General features: G+C 36.4%; 1 protein-coding gene across 1 annotated transcript in view; it reads right to left on the bottom strand.

Moving 5' to 3' along the window:
* The window catches only part of KCNH5 (potassium voltage-gated channel subfamily H member 5), a 358,894-nt gene that overhangs the window by 296,767 nt on the left and 43,549 nt on the right, over positions 1–18,578 (bottom strand). Inside the window, exons 4-5 of the mRNA XM_040226310.1 lie at positions 13,872–14,000; positions 609–724 (exon numbers count right to left, since the gene is read on the bottom strand). Of these exons, the coding sequence (XP_040082244.1) occupies positions 609–724; positions 13,872–14,000 (245 nt within the window). The remainder of the gene's footprint in view (positions 1–608; positions 725–13,871; positions 14,001–18,578) is intronic.

Here is an 18,578-nt window from a genome sequence, read left to right as displayed (position 1 = left end):
AAATAACATATATTTAAAATTTTATAATAACTACTATATATTCAATGTTTTATAATAACCTATAATTTAAAGAAAATGAAAAATATATACTATATTATATAAAAATATATATATATAATCACTTTGCTGTATACCAGAAACCAATAACACAACATTTAAATCAACTATAATTTTTAAAAAAAGTTCACTTAGCCCAGGTATCATCTCATTCAGGTACCACCCCCTTCTCTGATGGATATTTAACTCCTTGATGACAGGGTCCATGGCCTATTCATCTTTATATCCTTTGCATAGTACCAAGCATAGAGCAAACCCTCAGTAAGTCTATGCTGCACACACAAGTGAATGAATGAACTTGCTATCTCATTTGCTCAAAGAAAACCTCATATTCTACAGACATCACCTGGGATGTTGTAAAGTACCTTCCCATTTTCAAAGTAGGAGAGCATAAAAAGAAATATATGAAATTTCCACAATTCTACAAGGGAAAATCAATTACACATAAGTATTTGTAAAATAATAGCCAGAACTATCAATATTGAGACATTTGGACGGGGGAAATGTACCACCACCAGCATGCTGAGAAGTAAAGTTAATCTTGCACTTACTTCAGCTAGTCTTGAATGTTTGTGGACCACCTCTGTTTTATTCATTGGCGTGAGCTGTTGCAAAACACTTCGGCTATTTGTCAAAGCCCGTGTCAATCGGGCAAATTTTGTCCAACCTTAAAAATAAGGAAAGAAAGTCTCACTTTTTCACACATAATGAATATAGAAGTCAGTATTCTTGCTCATATTCAAGGGATCTCAGAAATAGAACAAGTAAAGAAAAGTTAGCACTTCATACTAATGAAAATGTAGAACTATGAAAAGTATCAACCTAAAGCATTTTATTTTTACACAGGCATCAGCATATACTTCAAGGGCAGTTATAAAATAATAAGTAAATTTTATGTGTGATCTTTGTGTTTTGTGCAAATCTATTAATATCATATAGTCCAAACAGCTAGGTGTCCATAAAATTCTATCCTCTCCCTTGCATTGTATAGGTTTGTTATTGGGAAACAGTTGCTCAGCCAGGAATGCATTTTCCAGCATTCTGTGCCTCTAGGTATGGGCATGTCTCTAGTTCTCACCAATGGAATGAGAGCAGAAGTGATGTGATTCACTTCCATGCATGCAACAGCTTAAGAGGCAAATGAAACTTCTCCATACTTTCTCTCTTCTTCTGCTTGCTGTATGAAAATGACAATAAGGCCCCAGAGGATGGCAAAGCCACTGAAAGCCATAGAAGAATGCCATTTGCCAAGGATCAATTGCTTGGATTGTTATATGAGCAAGAAATAGGCTTCTATTGTGTTAAACTACTTAAGTTGGGGGATATTTATTATAGAAGGTAGCATTACCATAATAAAAACAGTCATTGTGTACTTATGTACTTATGTTCAACAAATCTCACATACTGGAGTTCATATCACACACCTCCATCTTCTTTGTAACAGAGCAAAATGTTATTTCTGTCTTACTAACAATTTCACTGGTATTTAAGGATTATTTTGGGAATATACAGAATCTTTAATAACGTTTTCTATAAGTGTAGTAACTTTAACTTCTGAAGGGAAGGATGCGAATTTAATAAAAAAAGAATTTTCTTCCATTATTTCCATTATTAAAATCATTAATTTTTCATTATTAAGCTAATTAACTTTAAGGGAATGTCAATGAGATGTGACCAAGTGGAACAAAGCCAACCACAGTCTGCTCCTATCTCAATTAGCCTTTCTCTAGCTATCCCAAAAAGCTCTAATCTATTACAAACTCCATTAAGATCACTTGATAATTTCCACAGTACTACCTTTAACTAGGGTATTTACCAAACAACTCCTTAAAAACGAAAACTCATGATGGTCCAGTGGAATGACTCTAACGGAATTGATGAAATTTCAGACAATGTGACAAAAAATGAAGGAAGAAATCCTGGGCAGACACAACGAAATGTCTTTCAAGCCACACAAGGCAGATGACATCATACCTTACTGCTATTCTTCAGTCTAATTCTGGCTTCATTTAGGCTTTATATTGTCCCGTCAATTCAGCTCACTCTGTGATATCAACTATTGGATTAGGGGAAAGAGTAAACTGGTACTGGTTGATAGAAGATTCTTTATTCTTTTTCATTAACAGTGCTCATCCTAGTGACTAGAATGTTAGGTTTTGGAAATTGTATGCATCCCTAAAGTTTGCCCTGTGCAATATGCTAGAAAAACAATGAAGCACCAGATATGCCATCAACTCTAAGAACTAAACAGCAACATAAAATACTAACAAGCAATCTATATCAACAACTTAGACTTTTCTTCCAAGTACTAGACCTATGTCTAATTGGCCATTGGTCACCTCTTACTCAGATGACTCTTAACATGTTCAAAACTGATCTTAACATCACCTTCTCCCCACATCTCCAACTCTGCTTTTTTCATGGATTCTTGGTCTCAGTGAATGACTCAACAATATTTCCAGCTGTCTGAATCAGAAACTTGAGATTCACCAGCCTCCTTCACTATCACATCACACACACACACACACACACATATCCCAATCCTTCCATAAATATCCTAAAATTTAATCTCCTTTCTCCGTCGCTAATATGTCATGTCATATATATCATCTTTCACCTGAGTTAGACAGTAGCTCCTAAAAGCTATAGTCTATATTCTGTTCTCTGACCACATATTTTCCACATTGCTGCCAGAGTTCTTTCTATAGCACAAGTTTTACTATGCCCTTCTCCCATTTTTAATTCTTTAAGAGATTCCTAGAGGTCTTCGGGATAACACTGAATATCCTTGGTATATGTGTCATTTCATTTAGTTTCTGACCCTAAAGATTTGCTCTGTATCCGTCTCCTTTTACTTCTCATACACACTCTGTACTCAAATCACTACCAAATTAAAATGACACATTGAAAAACACAACTAAATCCATTAGGAATTCTTTGTTCACCCTATGACGTTCAATGTTTTCATGCTTTCACACGTTATAATCATGCTGCCTACCTGAAACTCTTTTTCCCTTCCCATCATTCTGGCTAATGCTTACTGGTACCTCCAAACTCAAAGCATTCTGGGATCCACTGGAAGCTTCTTGGATCCACCCATGAGAGATGTACTCTCCTCTGTGCATTCACACTTGGCACTAACAATACTAACGCCGTCACTGATAAGCATGTCAGTCACTCCCATTACACTGCCATTCTTCTCTCCATTCTCAGAACCTGGTAGAGGCTTGCCATAAAATAGACCTTTAATTGACTAGTTAATCAAAAGTTATTTGTAACTTTAAAAATAAGCTGCTTGAACATTAACATGAAATATTGTCATGTATTATTATCACTGGGTTTTGGTTTGGTTTTTGATTTATTGGGTTAAAATGATGAGGATGTCCTCAGATGACAGAGACTATATTGGCAGCAGGTATGTTAAAATATTTCCTGTTGATCATTTCTCTTTTTACAACAACTGAGTATTATAATTGCAGTGAATATTCTTAGAAACTTCCAAGTCAACATTGATTCAGTTTCTTTTCTTTTCTTTTTCTCTGACTGAGCCACGAGTCTTGCAGGATCTTAGTTCCCTGATGAGAGATCATTAACTCAGGCCCTCAACAATGAAATCACAGAGTCCTACCAACTGGACTGCCAAGAATTACAGCAAGTCAATCTTATAGTAACTTAAGGTTCATATTTCTAAGATAAATAATGTTGCACCTATTAGTACATCTGATTATTAGAAAAAAATATACAAGCAACTCCTGCAGCTCAATTCCAGAAAAATAAATGACCCAATCAAAAAATGGGCCAAAGAACTAAATAGACATTTCTCCAAAGAAGACATACGGATGGCTAACAAACACATGAAAAGATGCTCAACATCACTCATTATTAGAGAAATGCAAATCAAAACCACAATGAGGTACCACTTCACACCAGTCAGAATGGCTGGGATCCAAAAATCTGCAAGCAATAAATGCTGGAGAGGGTGTGGAGAGAAGGGAACCCTCCTACACTGTTGGTGGGAATGCAAACTAGTACAGCCACTATGGAGAACAGTGTGGAGATTCCTTAAAAAATTGCAAATAGAACTGCCTTATGACCCAGCAATCCCACTGCTGGGCATACACACTGAGGAAACCAGAATTGAAAGAGACACATGTACCCCAATGTTCATCACAGCACTGTTTATAATAGCCAAGACATGGAAACAACCTAGATATCCATCAGCAGATGAATGGATAAGAAAGCTGTGGTACATATACACAATGGAGTATTACTCAGCCATTAAAAAGAATACATTTGAATCAGTTCTGATGAGATGGATGAAACTGGAGCCGATTATACAGAGTGAAGTAAGCCAGAAAGAAAAACACCAATACAGTATACTAACACATATATATGGAATTTAGAAAGATGGCAATGATGACCCTGTATGCAGGACAGCAAAAAAGACACAGATGTGTATAGTGGACTTTTGGACTCAGAGGGAGAGGGAGAGGGTGTGATGATTTGGGAGAATGGCATTGAAACATGTATAATATCATGTAAGAATCAAATTGCCAGTCTATGTCCGATGCAGGATACGGCACGCTTGGAGCTGGTACACGGGGATGACCCAGAGAGATGTTGTGGGGAGGCGGGTGGGAGGGGGGTTCATGTTTGTGAGCGCATGTACACCCGTTGTGGATTCATGTCAATGTATGGCAAAACCAATACAGAATTGTAAAGTAAAATAAAAAATAAAATAAAATAAATAAAATAAAAGAGAAGATAATTTTTATTTTTTGTGTGTGATAATGGTTTGTTCAGAAAGTATTTTTTAAAAATTAAAGGAGACATCAAAGCAATAAGTTCAATAACACATGGAAGAATACAAATCATCAAATACCATGTGCTCACTCCTTTCCTAGGATAGTACAGGGAAGCAAATGTGTGAGGAAGGAGAAACATGATGATGAATCTTTATCATCATCCTCTGGCTTTCTATTTCAAGAATCGTGAGTACACGCTACCATTTCTTAATGAGGAAGCAGCAGTTCCTCATTTAAACATAAAACAAATGTGCCTGTGTATGTGTATCTCATTTTACACATGAAGTCAACATAATCACGAACTATTTCATCCCTTTACCTTATTTCAATGTCCTGGAGGAAGACAAAATGTTAAAACTGTGAAAATAAAACACATACACTTTTCTTCATGGTAAACAGTAGAAAGAAACAGAAAGAAAAACGTTAATTCTTCAATCTGAAACTTTATTCTGTGTGAGACAACCCTTGAACATAGATGAAAAGGGAGTTTACTGCATGATATGACTTTTAGGTGCCAGATTTTATTCTTTCTAGCCCTGTTGTCTAGTTCCACAACTGGCACATAGTGGGCACTAGACACATTTTTGAATGAATGAGAACATTAGTTAAAAAGATAAATAGAAATTAACAAGGCACCCAGATTATATGTATTAATAGTTAAAATTAGAAAATAAAGAAGCAAACCTTCTGGTTTTCTATGTTCAGCTCTTAGCAGATACTAATACAACTCTGTCTTGTGAAGGAAGGGGTTTGGGTTGGAGAAGCTAGAAAGGGTATGGTAGAGGGTTGAGGAGGAAATGTGGAGGACTATAATTTTTCTCTCAAAATGAAAACTGGGGAGTTGCTAACAGAAAAAAAAAAAAAAAGGTGGTGACAATTGTAAAACCGATTTAGACATACTGGGAGAAGTTTACAAGGAAATGTCAATACTTGGTAAGGGTTCTTCCTAGAGACAGCAAAGGTAGTTGTCTAATCATTTAACCATTTAAGAGCTTCAATATCAAAATGCTGCCAGAGCTAGAAAACCAGTGCAAAGCCGAGAAGTGTTTTGATTCACATTTAAATCAAAGGGAGCACTCAAAGACGCACTCCCTAAATGCTCAGTGATCTTTTGCCTCTGGTGAGAGCTTTCTTGCAGTCCTCAGTTCTAAAGAGCATTATTTTCTTTATGCTGTCCCTCTGTCCTCACTCTCAGCAGAAATTCCTTACCAAATGTTATTGAAAAAGCAGAAGACAGAGGAAACACAACAGCCTTCAAGTTCCCTTCTGTTCCCTCCATCTCAAGTCCCCCCAACCATGGTAACTGATTCTTGCCTGCACCTTTATTATCTCAGAGAATTAGGCGTTTTCTCTTTTCTGATCATGTATATATTCTACTTACGAACATTTAAGTGGCTTCTAGATTTTTTACTATCACTAACAACGCCACAGTGAATTTCCTTATACCTTACACCTTTGTGCTCTTGGATACATCTGGAATTGCCCGTGTGATTAGATGAATTAGTTCCTTTGATCTGTCAGCAGCCCCCACTAAACAGTCAAACTGAAAAAGTTAAGCAGTCACACTGTCTAGGTCAGAGGGAAAAAAAGGCATATCAGCAGTTCTAACGTTCCCCAGCGATACATTTACTGATTTCACCTTTACTGAGACCTAACTGGTGTGACTGATTATTCAGCACAGTTCACTGATGTTACTTAGATGTGGTCGATATGGGGTAATGTGAACAGACAGCTGAATATGAAAAGCCTAATACTTGCTCTATAAGTTGTTCATGGCATTATGAGAACATTTGTTCTCCTAAAAGCTTAGGATGCCAACTCCTTCTTAATAAAACATTAGTTTAGCTCTATTGGGTTGCAATTAACCTCTTTGTCATGGACTGCCTAATCTTAAAAATAAAAGGAAGTCACAGAGGCAGTTCAATCAATCTACTAGACTGCAACACAAGATTCTAATCTATAAGAAAAAAGCTTAGGTAAACAATTATACTCTTGGCCAAAGAGACTACATGGTATAATTACTCATATTTCATCTGTTGTTTCCTCTCTAAAGAAAACCATTGGCTTCCTACAAGGGGAAGGCTGCTATTTTTGCTGTTATTTTCATTCTACAGGAACTTTTTTTGTTTCAATTATTGGCACAAAGATGCCATAACTATTTGGCACAGGATATTTCACACTGTTAAGTGTCTTGGCAGTTTTTGAATCTGTTTGAAAATACTGTACTATATAAATGGGCAGAGATTTGAACCATCGCTTTTAGAACACATATGGATAATCAACAGAATGGATTTCTTGGCTGTCATTCTTCCCCTTTGTATTATTATAAATGATGTATCAGGTACCACTGACTAATAATCTGAGCAACAGTTCCAGGACCTCAGTATCAGAAATAAGAGATAACAAAAACACTTTTCCCTCCTTGAATTATCATCAGTAAATTCTGTTGATTCAAAACAGTACAGTCCTGTCAGAATCAAACTGTTCTCAACCTCTGCTTCATCTTTGTAGGGAAAAAGGAAAGCAGGGGGTTTAAGGTGGCCAAACCCCAATAAGTATCCACTGGAAAGGGATTAGGCAGCATGGTCCAATAGAGAGAACACTGGATTGAAAATCAGTCAGACTTTGAGTGTCAGAATCTTCAACAGTAAAATGGAGATAATAACACTAATTTTCAGAATTATAGGAATGAGCTATAAAGAATACAAAGCTCCTGACACATATTAACTGCTTCATCAAGACTGGTTTCTTCCCCTTCAATAGTTTCTGCTACCACCCATCATGTATATATAAGTTGACATCACTCGGTACCATTCATTTTAAAGGCAGAAATTCATCTAGAATGAAGTTTTGGTGATCATAGGATTCATTATGAGGAAGTGCTACTCTCAAATTAGTTGGCTGCCATTACACTCTACTTACCATTCCAGATACAACTTAGAAGTACAATTCACAGTTAGCCAATTTACTCAGGTTTTGGACCTATATGTCTGAGTTCCTTGGTAAAAATACCAATGTAAGCCGAAGGAGACTGATACCAATTCCAATCACTTTTGTCACATTCTTAAAAGATAAGTGTTTCCAATCACTGCCCCTTTTCCACATTAAAGAAAACGTAAAATGGCCTTGTTCTAGAAATGTTTTAAAAAGTTATATCCTGGCTTTCCTCTGTGTGGATTCACTTGTTTGTTCTGCATTTAAAACACTATTTTCTATATCCCCAGCCAAGCTTTTATTATCTAGTGTTGCTTTAAATTTTTGCAAACGCCTTCAACCTACTCTGTTGCAAATATCCTCAGCTCCTGATCCCTTCCCCCTGATCCTTGAGCTCCCTGATTCTTTTCATCTTGCTCACCTAACCAAATCCCAACTCTGGTTGGATCCAACTCACCTACTTCACCATCTACACACCTTTGACTATACGAGGGTGGAATAAACACATAATCATGCTCATAGATACTAATGAAGTGTATGACCACAAGTCTCACGTGGACCTTAGTACTGCACTGAAAACCTGCTGAATTTAACCTTAGCCACTCACTGCTCCACTCTCTACACAGCTGTTTCATACCTCCTCCTCTCCCCTTCAGCCCCTCCTGACCTCCTCACCATCCTTAATCTCAGTTGATAACCATGTTTCCTCTTTTACTGAGAAAACAAGAGTAATCAGAAGAAAGCTTCCATTATATATCAATCTGTTTTCACACCACCCCTCCCCATTAGGATATGATGGAAGGAACTTTGTATCTCCAAGACCTAGTTAATAGTGCCAGCACCATACTGTGTCCTCAGTCAGCATGCTTGGTTGGGGAAAAATAAATAAACAAAATAAACAAAAAGAACAAATGCTCCTAGAAGAGTCACAAAAAGGCTCCTGTTAAGTAACTCTGGTGCCCAAGGTGGAATCTAAAGTAAGATTACTATATATGTAGAATCTAGAAAAAATGGTATAGATGAACCTATTTTCAAGGCAGGAAGAGAGATGCAGACACAGAGAATGGACATGTGGGCATGGTGCAGGGCGGGATAGGGTGGGATGAAGAGAGAGAGAGATTAGGATTAGCATATATACACCACCGTGTGTTAAATAGATAGTTGGTGAGAAGCTGCTATAAGCACAAGTTCAGCAAGGTGTTCTGTGATGATCTAGAAAGGTGAGAGGAGGCTGTGGGAGGGAGCTCCAAGAGGGAAGGGATGTATGTATGCGTATGACTGATTCACTTGATCGTACAGCAGAAACTAACACAAAATGCAAAGCATTTATATTCCAATAAAAAAATAAGGTTGCTGCCTCCATGTTCAATGTTCTACACTCGAATCATACTGATCCTCTGGTGTTATCACAAAATCTCATCTGCTCTTTCCCAAAAGTTCTATGGTCTCCTTTGCTCAAACTAAAAAGTTGAAAGATGCATTTTTGCGCCAAGTTTTCAAAATATACTTTCTGATATGCTAGCTTCATAGGGATAGTTGGATGATTGCTTAATGGCATAAATATTTTAGTTCTATTGAATTTTTCATATTAAATTTACAACTCACATGAATAATAGAAAGTAGCTCATATACACCATTCACAGTTACATTGTTCAATACTTTTTTCAAAATCTGTTATGTATTTGAAAGGTGTGGAGGAGTTTCAAAGTAAAAAGTCTATTTAAAATAAGCTCTTCCACTACAAATTCTGGTTTGGAAAGAGATATTTTACTCTAAGGTTTTCACAATGAGGTTTGATTTTCCCTATAAATTTTAATTTACAGGTCTATTGAACAGATTACTCAAAAATCAAGTGGTCTGAGTTGTCTCGAGTTTATTTAAATGGAGTTCATTTTTGTAAGAATAAAATAATGCAGTCAAAAGAGAAAGAGCTCTATGAGTCTGATGAAAGGACGCAGAGAGATGGAGGCAGAGGCAGATAAATGGAGAGCTATTAGCTTGAGAAATAAAGGTCAGTCTTTCAACATTAGCACCCTCTCTCCCAACCTCATTGTAAAATGCTGCCAACTTTTAGTTTCCATAAACAGATACACCATTAATGTTCAGCAGGTCAAACCTGTGAGAAAGTACTGTACTTTTCTTGGCCAACTTTAGCTGTGCCATGAAGTCAGTTAAAGTGAATGAGAGAAACAATAACCATTAAATATGAAAGTTTAAAATGTATAAATATTTTTGAGGGAAAAAGTCTGTGGTTTTTCACTCAGTCTGGCAATCACTCATGTATTATTCATGCAAGTAAAATTCATCTGAAGGATATGCTGGGTCACAAGTTTTATTTTAGAATATAGCACTTTACCAAAATTTACAAACAATTCACTGAAGCTCAATATTAAAAAAACAAACAATCAAATCAAAAAACTAGGCAGAAGACAAGAATAGATATTTCTCCAGAGAAGACATACAGATGACCAAGAGGCACATGTTCAACATCGCTAATTATTATAAGAGAAAAACAAATCAAAACTATAATGATATATCACCTCACACTTGTCAGAATGACCTTCATCAAAGTCTGCTGCTGCTGCTAAGTCACTTCAGTCGTGTCCGACTCTGTGTGACCCCATAGACGGCAGCCCACCAGGCTCCCCCATCCCTAGGATTCTCTAGGCAAGAACACTGGAGTGGGTTGCCAGTTCCTTCTCCAATTCATGACAGTGAAAAGTGAAAGTGAAGTCACTCAGTCGTGTACAACTCCTGGAGACATCAAAGTCTACAAACAATACATACAAGCAAGGGCAGGGAGAAAAGGCAACTCTCTCATACTGTCAGTGGGAATGTAAATTGGTGCAGCCACTATGGAAAATAGTATGGAGATTTCTTAAGAAAACTAAAGATAGAGCTACCATATAACCCAGCAATCCCACGCCTGAGCATATATCACAAGAAAAACGTGGTTCAAAAGGATATGTGCACTGCGATGTTCATTGCAGCACCATTTATAATAGCCAGGACATGAAAGCAACCTAAAAGTCCATCAAGAGATGAGCCAATAAAGATGTGCTATAAATAAACAAATATATATATATATATACACACACATAGGAATATAACTCAGTCATTAAAAAGATTGAAATAACGCCATCTGCAGCAACATGGATGAACCTGGAGATTATCAAAATAAGTGAAGTAAGTCAGACAGAGAAAGACAAATATAAGATATCACTTATATGCAGAATGTTTAAAAAATGATACAAACAGATATATACAAAACAGAAACAGACTAACAGAGAACAAACTTATGGTTACCAGGGGGTAAGGGTAGAGGGAGGGACAGGTTGGGAGATTGACATGTGCACATTGCTATATTTAAAATGGATAACCAATAAGGACCTACTGTATAGCATAGGGAACTCTGCCCAATACTTTGTAATAAATTAAATGGGAAAAGAATTTGAAAAAGAATAGACATGTTTATGTATAACTGAATCACTTTGCTGTACACCTGAAACTATTAATAACACAACATAGTTAATCAACTCTACCATAAGATAACAATTTAAAATATATATATGGCACTTTAAGATACAGACAGCTGTTAGCTGCAGGTTTTTCATAAATGTTTCTTGTCAAGTTAAGGAAGTTCTCTATTCCTATTTTGTTGTGAGTTTTTATCATGAACGACTTTTGGGTGTGGCAAAATACTTTCTCTATGCCAACTGATGTGATCAAATCAATTTTCTTCTTTAACCTAATATCAGTACTATGAATGAGAGTGATAGGTTTTTTAATTTTGAAACATCTTTCCATGTGGAATAAATCTCACTTAGTCATTAAGTGTAATTCTTTTAACACATCCTTGCAATCCATTTTTGTTGAGGACTTTTATATCTACATTCACGAGAAATGTTGGTCTGTAATATCTTTTTCTGGTTTGGGTATGATGGAACTGGCCTCATAGAATGAGTAAGAAGAGTTTTCTCTACCACTGTTTTTGGAAGAGGCTGTGAATTCACCAATAAAACTATGTGCACTTCTTATTTTGGAACTTTATTAATTATTAACTTATTTAATAGATATAGGACAATTCAGGTTATCTATTCCTTCTGTCATGAGTTGTGGTAGTTTGTGTCTTTCAAGGAATTGGTCCATTTTAACTAAGTTATCAATTCAGTGGTTATCAAGTCACTCAAAGTATTTCTTTACATGCTTTTATGTTCATGGGATATGTAGTGATGGTCCTTCTTTAATTTCTAGTAATGGTAATTTGTGCCTTCCCCCTTTTCTTGGTTATCCTGGCTAGCAGTTTGCTAACTTTAACATTCTTTTCCAAGAATCAGCTTTGGGGTTGCAGTGATTCTCTCTAATTTTTTTCTATTTCATTGATTTCTACTCTAAGGTTTATTACTTCTTGTCTTCAGCTTCCTTTGGTTTAAATTATTCTTCTTTGTCTAGTTCCCTAAGGTGAAAGCTTAGATATTTAGTTTCATATCTTTCTTCATTTCAAATATATGCATTTAATGATATACATTTCCCTTTAAGCACTGCTTTTACATGTCATATTTAAATCTTCATTTAGTTCAAAATGTTTTTATAATTTATCTTAAGACTTCTTATTTGACCCGTGGGGTATTTAGAAATCTGTTAATTTCCAAATATTTGGGGATTTTCTACCTGTCTTCCTCTCATTGATTCCTGGCTTCACTCCATTGTGATCTGAGAACATACCTTGCAAGATTTATACTCTTTTAAAGCTTTTAAAGTGTGTTTTATGGCCAGAATATGATATATCTAGTGAATGTTCCACGTAATTTGAGAAGAATATGCATTCTTCTGCTGTTGGATGGAGCACCTTGAATTTCAAAATAAAGGGTCAATACACCTAAACACTATTAGAAAACTATTCTATTAAAAATAGTATTACAATATATCCTAAACTTCCTAGATACCGGGTCTACAGGTAAAATCAGCAACAGGTAATACAAGTCGAAAAGTGAATACTTTATTTGAACATCCAGGAGATGATTTTACATACACATTTTCAGAAATAGTCACAATGAATTGTTCTCTGTCATACTTTAAATGGTATGCACTTCATAAAATTTTCCTCTTGCAATTTGATGCTAAACAGAAACTGAGCATACACACACATACATGAGTGTACATATATGAAAGATATATATACATACATGTAATTTTTCTCTGATTATGATTACAGTTGAAAAGATTAAAATTGCTGTGCCAGCTTTTTTTTAAGAGGTAAAAAAATGCAATGTTTGCTAAATGTAAAGAAAACATTTCATTTTTAGTCTCCTAAGAGATAATTAAAAATACCATTTCATAAAAACTTCTTCTAAGGGTATTTAACATTATTCCTTTATATGATATCAGTTTCTAATTTAAAATAATTAGAAAGAGTAAAATGAGAGTAAATTACATATAAAAGGGGATAGAAGCACATACGACTCGCTAATGTCTTCTATAGTAGTCTCTCTGAATATTATAGTCAATAAGACTCCAATCAGAATGTTTGCATTTTGCCAGCCACTTTCTGGATGACAAAATTGTTCTTCACATAATTAAACAACATCCACCCAAGAGAATCTACAACAACTAAATAAAGGAAGAAAAGTAGCCTGAAAAAGTCAACTACTCATGCTCTAATCAATATAACAAAATTCAATCAACTAATCAACTGTGCTCCAGTAGAACTTCACCAAACAACCCCACAAGCTGTTACACTTTTTGTTTCTAAGTCTCAGTATGATAGAAGTTGTTGAAATTCCCATATTGATTCAAAATTATAATGCTCCATGAAATCTCCTCCTTATAGTTCATCTCAATTTCTCTTATAATAATTAAGTTAACCACCTAATATTTCAATGTCCTATTTCCATTCAAGCAATATGATTGAATAAAATTGATTCTGGACTATTACTAGAATAAATATAAAGCCAAAGGATGGCCACATAGTAAACTTTTGTTTTAAAAGTTCAACCCATGGATATTGTTAAAATAATAATACTATATTTAAATGACAGGCTAATCCTTAAGTATGGTAATCCCTTTGAAAATTACCTTTTGTTGAATCATCCTCTATTGGCTGTTTGAACAACGTAATATCCTTGAAAGTGCATAGGAACAAAACCACCTTTTCATGTTCATTTCTTATTGGTGCAATTTGCATATAAAACCAAACAGGGGTTCCTGGAAAAGATAGAAAGGACAACAGAGCGTGATGCAGAGACCACAATGATTTGGTCTCCCACTTTCCCTCCTCCTTCAGCCACGAACTGCTATGCCAGCAACCAGCACCAAAACAACAGTATTTTAATTACTGAAAAGAATCAGTAAAATTTTCATTTTATATCAACTACCAGTTGCTCAAAAATCAATGAATGTTTTTCAAATCAAAATATCAAAATTTGAAAATAAAGCACAGGGCATCATTTCATAATACAGTACAATAAAAGCAGTCTTGCTATTTAAGTATTGTTAATGGGGCTTCCTGGTGGCTCAGATGGTAAAGAATCTGCCTGCAGGACAGGACAATCCCCCGGGGCAGGAAGATCCCCTGGAGAAGGGAATGGCTACCCACTCCTGCATTCTTGCCTAGAAATTTCCATGGACAGAGGCGCCTGGTGAGCTACAGTCTCTGGGGTCACAAAGAGTTGGACACGACTGAGGGACTAACACTTTCACTTTCTTTCAGTGTCACCTCTGGATCGGGGTCTCTACGCCACCGCTGCTTTCACCAACTCCCTTCCATATTCTCACCAAGTGTGAGCATTCCTATGTGCTTCTCCATGTTACTTCGAGAAGTGTTTCCAGTCAACTTCAACATCAGTACCTGATGCTTTGATATTTCTCTTGCAGGAACTTTTGAATTGCTGTTTCTACCTCAAGGTTCTCTCATCAATCAAACAGACTTAAACACTTCAACTCTCACTACATCCCCACATCAGAGAGATAAGATGGTCAGCAACACTACAAGCCTGATGTACACAAAGCTATACCTGAAGACTTTAAGGCAATGTTAAAGAAAAAAATGTCCCCAGGCCTTGAAAGTCTCAGACATCTTCATGAGACACTGCTCCCAACCTCCCTTGCACAAAGCATGAGCCTGGACTCTCACAATGATCCTCAAACAATAGCTCCTGCAGACTTCAGAAGACACAGTGTTTCAAAGTACTCAAGCCTTAGGATTTGGACAAATCAGAAACTGGCATTACATCAAATAATAAATATTTGAAGACACAAGAAATGCCTTCAAAGGAGTAATTACTCACCAAATGATAAAACACTGAGGGAATTTTCCATCAGAATGAAAATAAGGCATTTTTCATTATAGCCTTTCCAAGCCACAATGCAGTATAGCCTCTCTGAATACTCTATTTTAAAGACATATGGTCTTTTGTCAGGTTTAGGATTTGGGGAGTGAGATGTGCAGCTGTTAATATTTAATCTTTAGAGGAAAGTCGATAGCCTGTTAGTGACTTTCAATGAAAACCCATAAGAAACATCTCCATATCCGTGGTCAAAAATTGTCCACTGATAATATCACCTTAAAGGGAAATTTGCCATTTACACAGAATAGGTGACTTGACTACTGGATGCTAGAAGTCAAAGAATTCCAGAGAAGAGACTTTTAAAAATACTCATTTCTGACAACCAGGTCCTTTGCAACCCCAGGGAGCCTACAGAAGGACATAGCCTTTTCCAAAATGATGACAGGATGAGACAGGGACCTCAAAAACAATCCCACCATCTCGCAGAAAGGCTTGTTCTTTGTTTTCTGCTTCTTATTTCACACAGTGTGTCCATGAACTGTGAGTGATGTGCACAGTTTGACAAATCATCAGACCCAGACGCTCGCAGATACATGGCCTATGGCTGTTCCAACACAGTGAGCTTGAGGCAGTAGGTCATAAACAGACAGAAAGGGGCATTAAAAATAAGTCGTTTTCCAAGGTCTGCTAGAAATCTAAACAGAAAGAGATGATGTTACAGCTCAGACCTTCCAAGGAAAACAGCAACTTTTCAAATTTCGGCATTGAGTCAGAGCTGTTGTTAAAATTGCTTTCAGAAATCACAATATACTTTTTTCAAGTTTAGTCACAGGCTCAGACTTCTCTAAGGAGGCTGAGTTTTTGCTGCATGGCTGGTGAATATCTATATTTTGGATTTGAAGTTCAAGGTGATGGAAAGTCTGGGAGGGTTAGGTAGAGAGACCTGTAGCTGCTGGAAACTCAAGGCAATGCCCTGGCATTGATTATTTGGAGTTGCCCTAGCTATCACAGTTCTGCCTTTGTGTAAACAGAAAGACCCATTTTCAGTCATCCTCCCAGAGCCACTGCTTTTTTTCTCAACAGTGTAAGCAACCCACTGTAATCAGAGCAATGGACCTAAAGAATTGAGGTTGCAAACTGAAATGTCAACTGTGATACACATTAAACCGGATATCTCAATCTCTCCTTTTGCAAATGGTGTTTAGCTAATTATTTAATGGAAGTGTTGGGAGGACTTGGCATTCAGGCCAAGATTTTGGCATTCCCAAATCAGTTCTCTACAGATGTGTGAATTTTTCTAACAAAAAACATAATAAGAGCACACTTTTTTCAGTTGATGTTCAGAAGCCTTTAGCTATTTACAAGATTTTTTAAAGCTGCTTTTAAGTACAAGAGAACTCCATTATAGTACATGAACAATATCTATTCTTCATATTAAGGAAAAACTCAATGCAGATACTATCCAGAAATGACAGGAGTTTTAATATAGAGTGCTATGTGCCATAACTCCTACTGACTCCAAATAGACAACTATGCTTATATAGGTTATCTGAAAAGAACCAGATAGGCCTGAACAAGGGCCAGACAATTATTACACGCTATTAAAATAAAGCAAACTATCCAAACCGTCTTCATAGGAAACTTTTAGAAATGAAATATTAAAGTTATTGCTAACATGATTTAAAGGATATAAACAAAACAAAATTTCCACAAGGTATTTTTGAGAAAATCAGAAACTATGAATCTGGCTTTGAAGCTTTAAAATCAGAAAAAAAAAAAAAAAAAGGTTATTCTGTTCAAATCTCAGGGTAAAAATGACCTTAGTGAAGTAAAAGTTGCTCAGCCGTGTCCAAGTCTACAGTCCATGGAACTCTCCAGTCAGAATACTGGAGTGGGTAGCCTTTCCCTTCTCCAGGGCATCTTCCCAATCCAGAGACCAAACCCAGGTCTCCCACATGACAGGCAAATTGCTTACCAGATGAGCCACAAGGGAAGCCCAAGAATCCTGGAGTGGGTAGCCCATCCCTTGTTCAGAGGATCTTCCCAACCCAGGAATCAAATCAGGGTCTCCTACATTGCACGCAGACTCTTTATCAACTGAGCTATCAAGGAAGCCCCTAAAATGACCTTAGTAATATGGAATAATATTAAATCATTTGCTAAACTTGAAGTACATACTGAAGTCATTCAAGGGGTAACAACCCTGTATAAAAATGAAAGGGGGCATTTCCTGGTGGTCCAGTGGTTAGGACCCCACACTTCCACTGCAGGGGCATGAGTCAGTCCCTGGTGAGGGGATTAAGATCCTCCCTTGTGGTGAGGCAAATAAAAGAAAGAAAGAAAGGGAGTTTTGGCATACAAGTTTTGGCTACAAAATATCAGTATGCGTTTGGATCTAGTGAAAAAGCCCAGAAAGCACCTAGAAACTGGCTTTTCTCTTGTAGAAGACAGAGCTGATTATTCAGAATGGATTGTTCTCTAGTGGACAAGCCAATAGACATTTGGATATCATGTCAAAGAGAAATATATTTTCAGTCTTGATTCTAAAATGAAAGATAAGATGATAGAACATTCCTTAGGTAAAACCACTGAAACTAATTCTTCATTTCCAGTAGCACCTGGTAATGGGAAACTCACTACTAATGTGAAGCAATGGCTATGGTTTTCATTATCCCTATGATGGCCTATTAATAAAAAGAAAACCTAAATATTCAACAGAGAATAAACATTTAAGGTACAATGGAGAGGATAAACTATGCTTCACAAAACCCAACCAGTACTAAACTTGGTACAAGCATTTCCTGTTGAAGCTAGAATGGTTCCTGAACTGGGAAAGAATTTAGTAACCATCAATTTTCACTAAAGATAATAATTGGCTTTGCTATCATTTAGCCATTAACACTAAATAAATTGACTCATCTTATGCAGTGACTGTTCTTTAAAAAAAAAAAAAAAGGCCCATTTGGAAATGCAACAAAAAAGGAATAAAGTAAGTGACTATTCACAGAAAACAAATTAGAAAGGAGACTTGGTTGATGAGTGTATTAGTTGGTTTTTTGTTGTTGTTTGTTTCCTCCAAACTCTATTGGAGAATCTCATCAAACTCACTCATAATTACCTAAGACCCATATCATGTGATTGTATAATGGACAACTGACCACTCATACCTCCCATCATTAGACAACAGCACATACAATCAATACAAAGATACCAGATGTGAATGGTACTTTCTGAAAGTAACAACTATTCTCACCAGTCTTCCAACAAAGCAATCTGGTCTAGCAAACAGCCATATTGGTAAAGATTCACCTCAGGTAGATACCATACACTCACCTGCTATCTATGTATATGTTGAAAGATAACATACTCACTGATAACAATCCACTTTCCCTTTAACCATAAGAAGAAATGAACGAATTTCTCAGTCACTTTTGGCTGCTGTCATATAACTATAGGATCTTTATCATGGGTATTAATCAGAAAACAACCTGCCATC

This window comes from Oryx dammah, unplaced genomic scaffold (genome assembly GCF_014754425.2).
Source record: "Oryx dammah isolate SB20612 unplaced genomic scaffold, SCBI_Odam_1.1 HiC_scaffold_26, whole genome shotgun sequence".
NCBI lineage: Eukaryota > Metazoa > Chordata > Mammalia > Artiodactyla > Bovidae > Oryx > Oryx dammah.
This window is presented reverse-complemented; position numbering and strand designations above follow the sequence as displayed.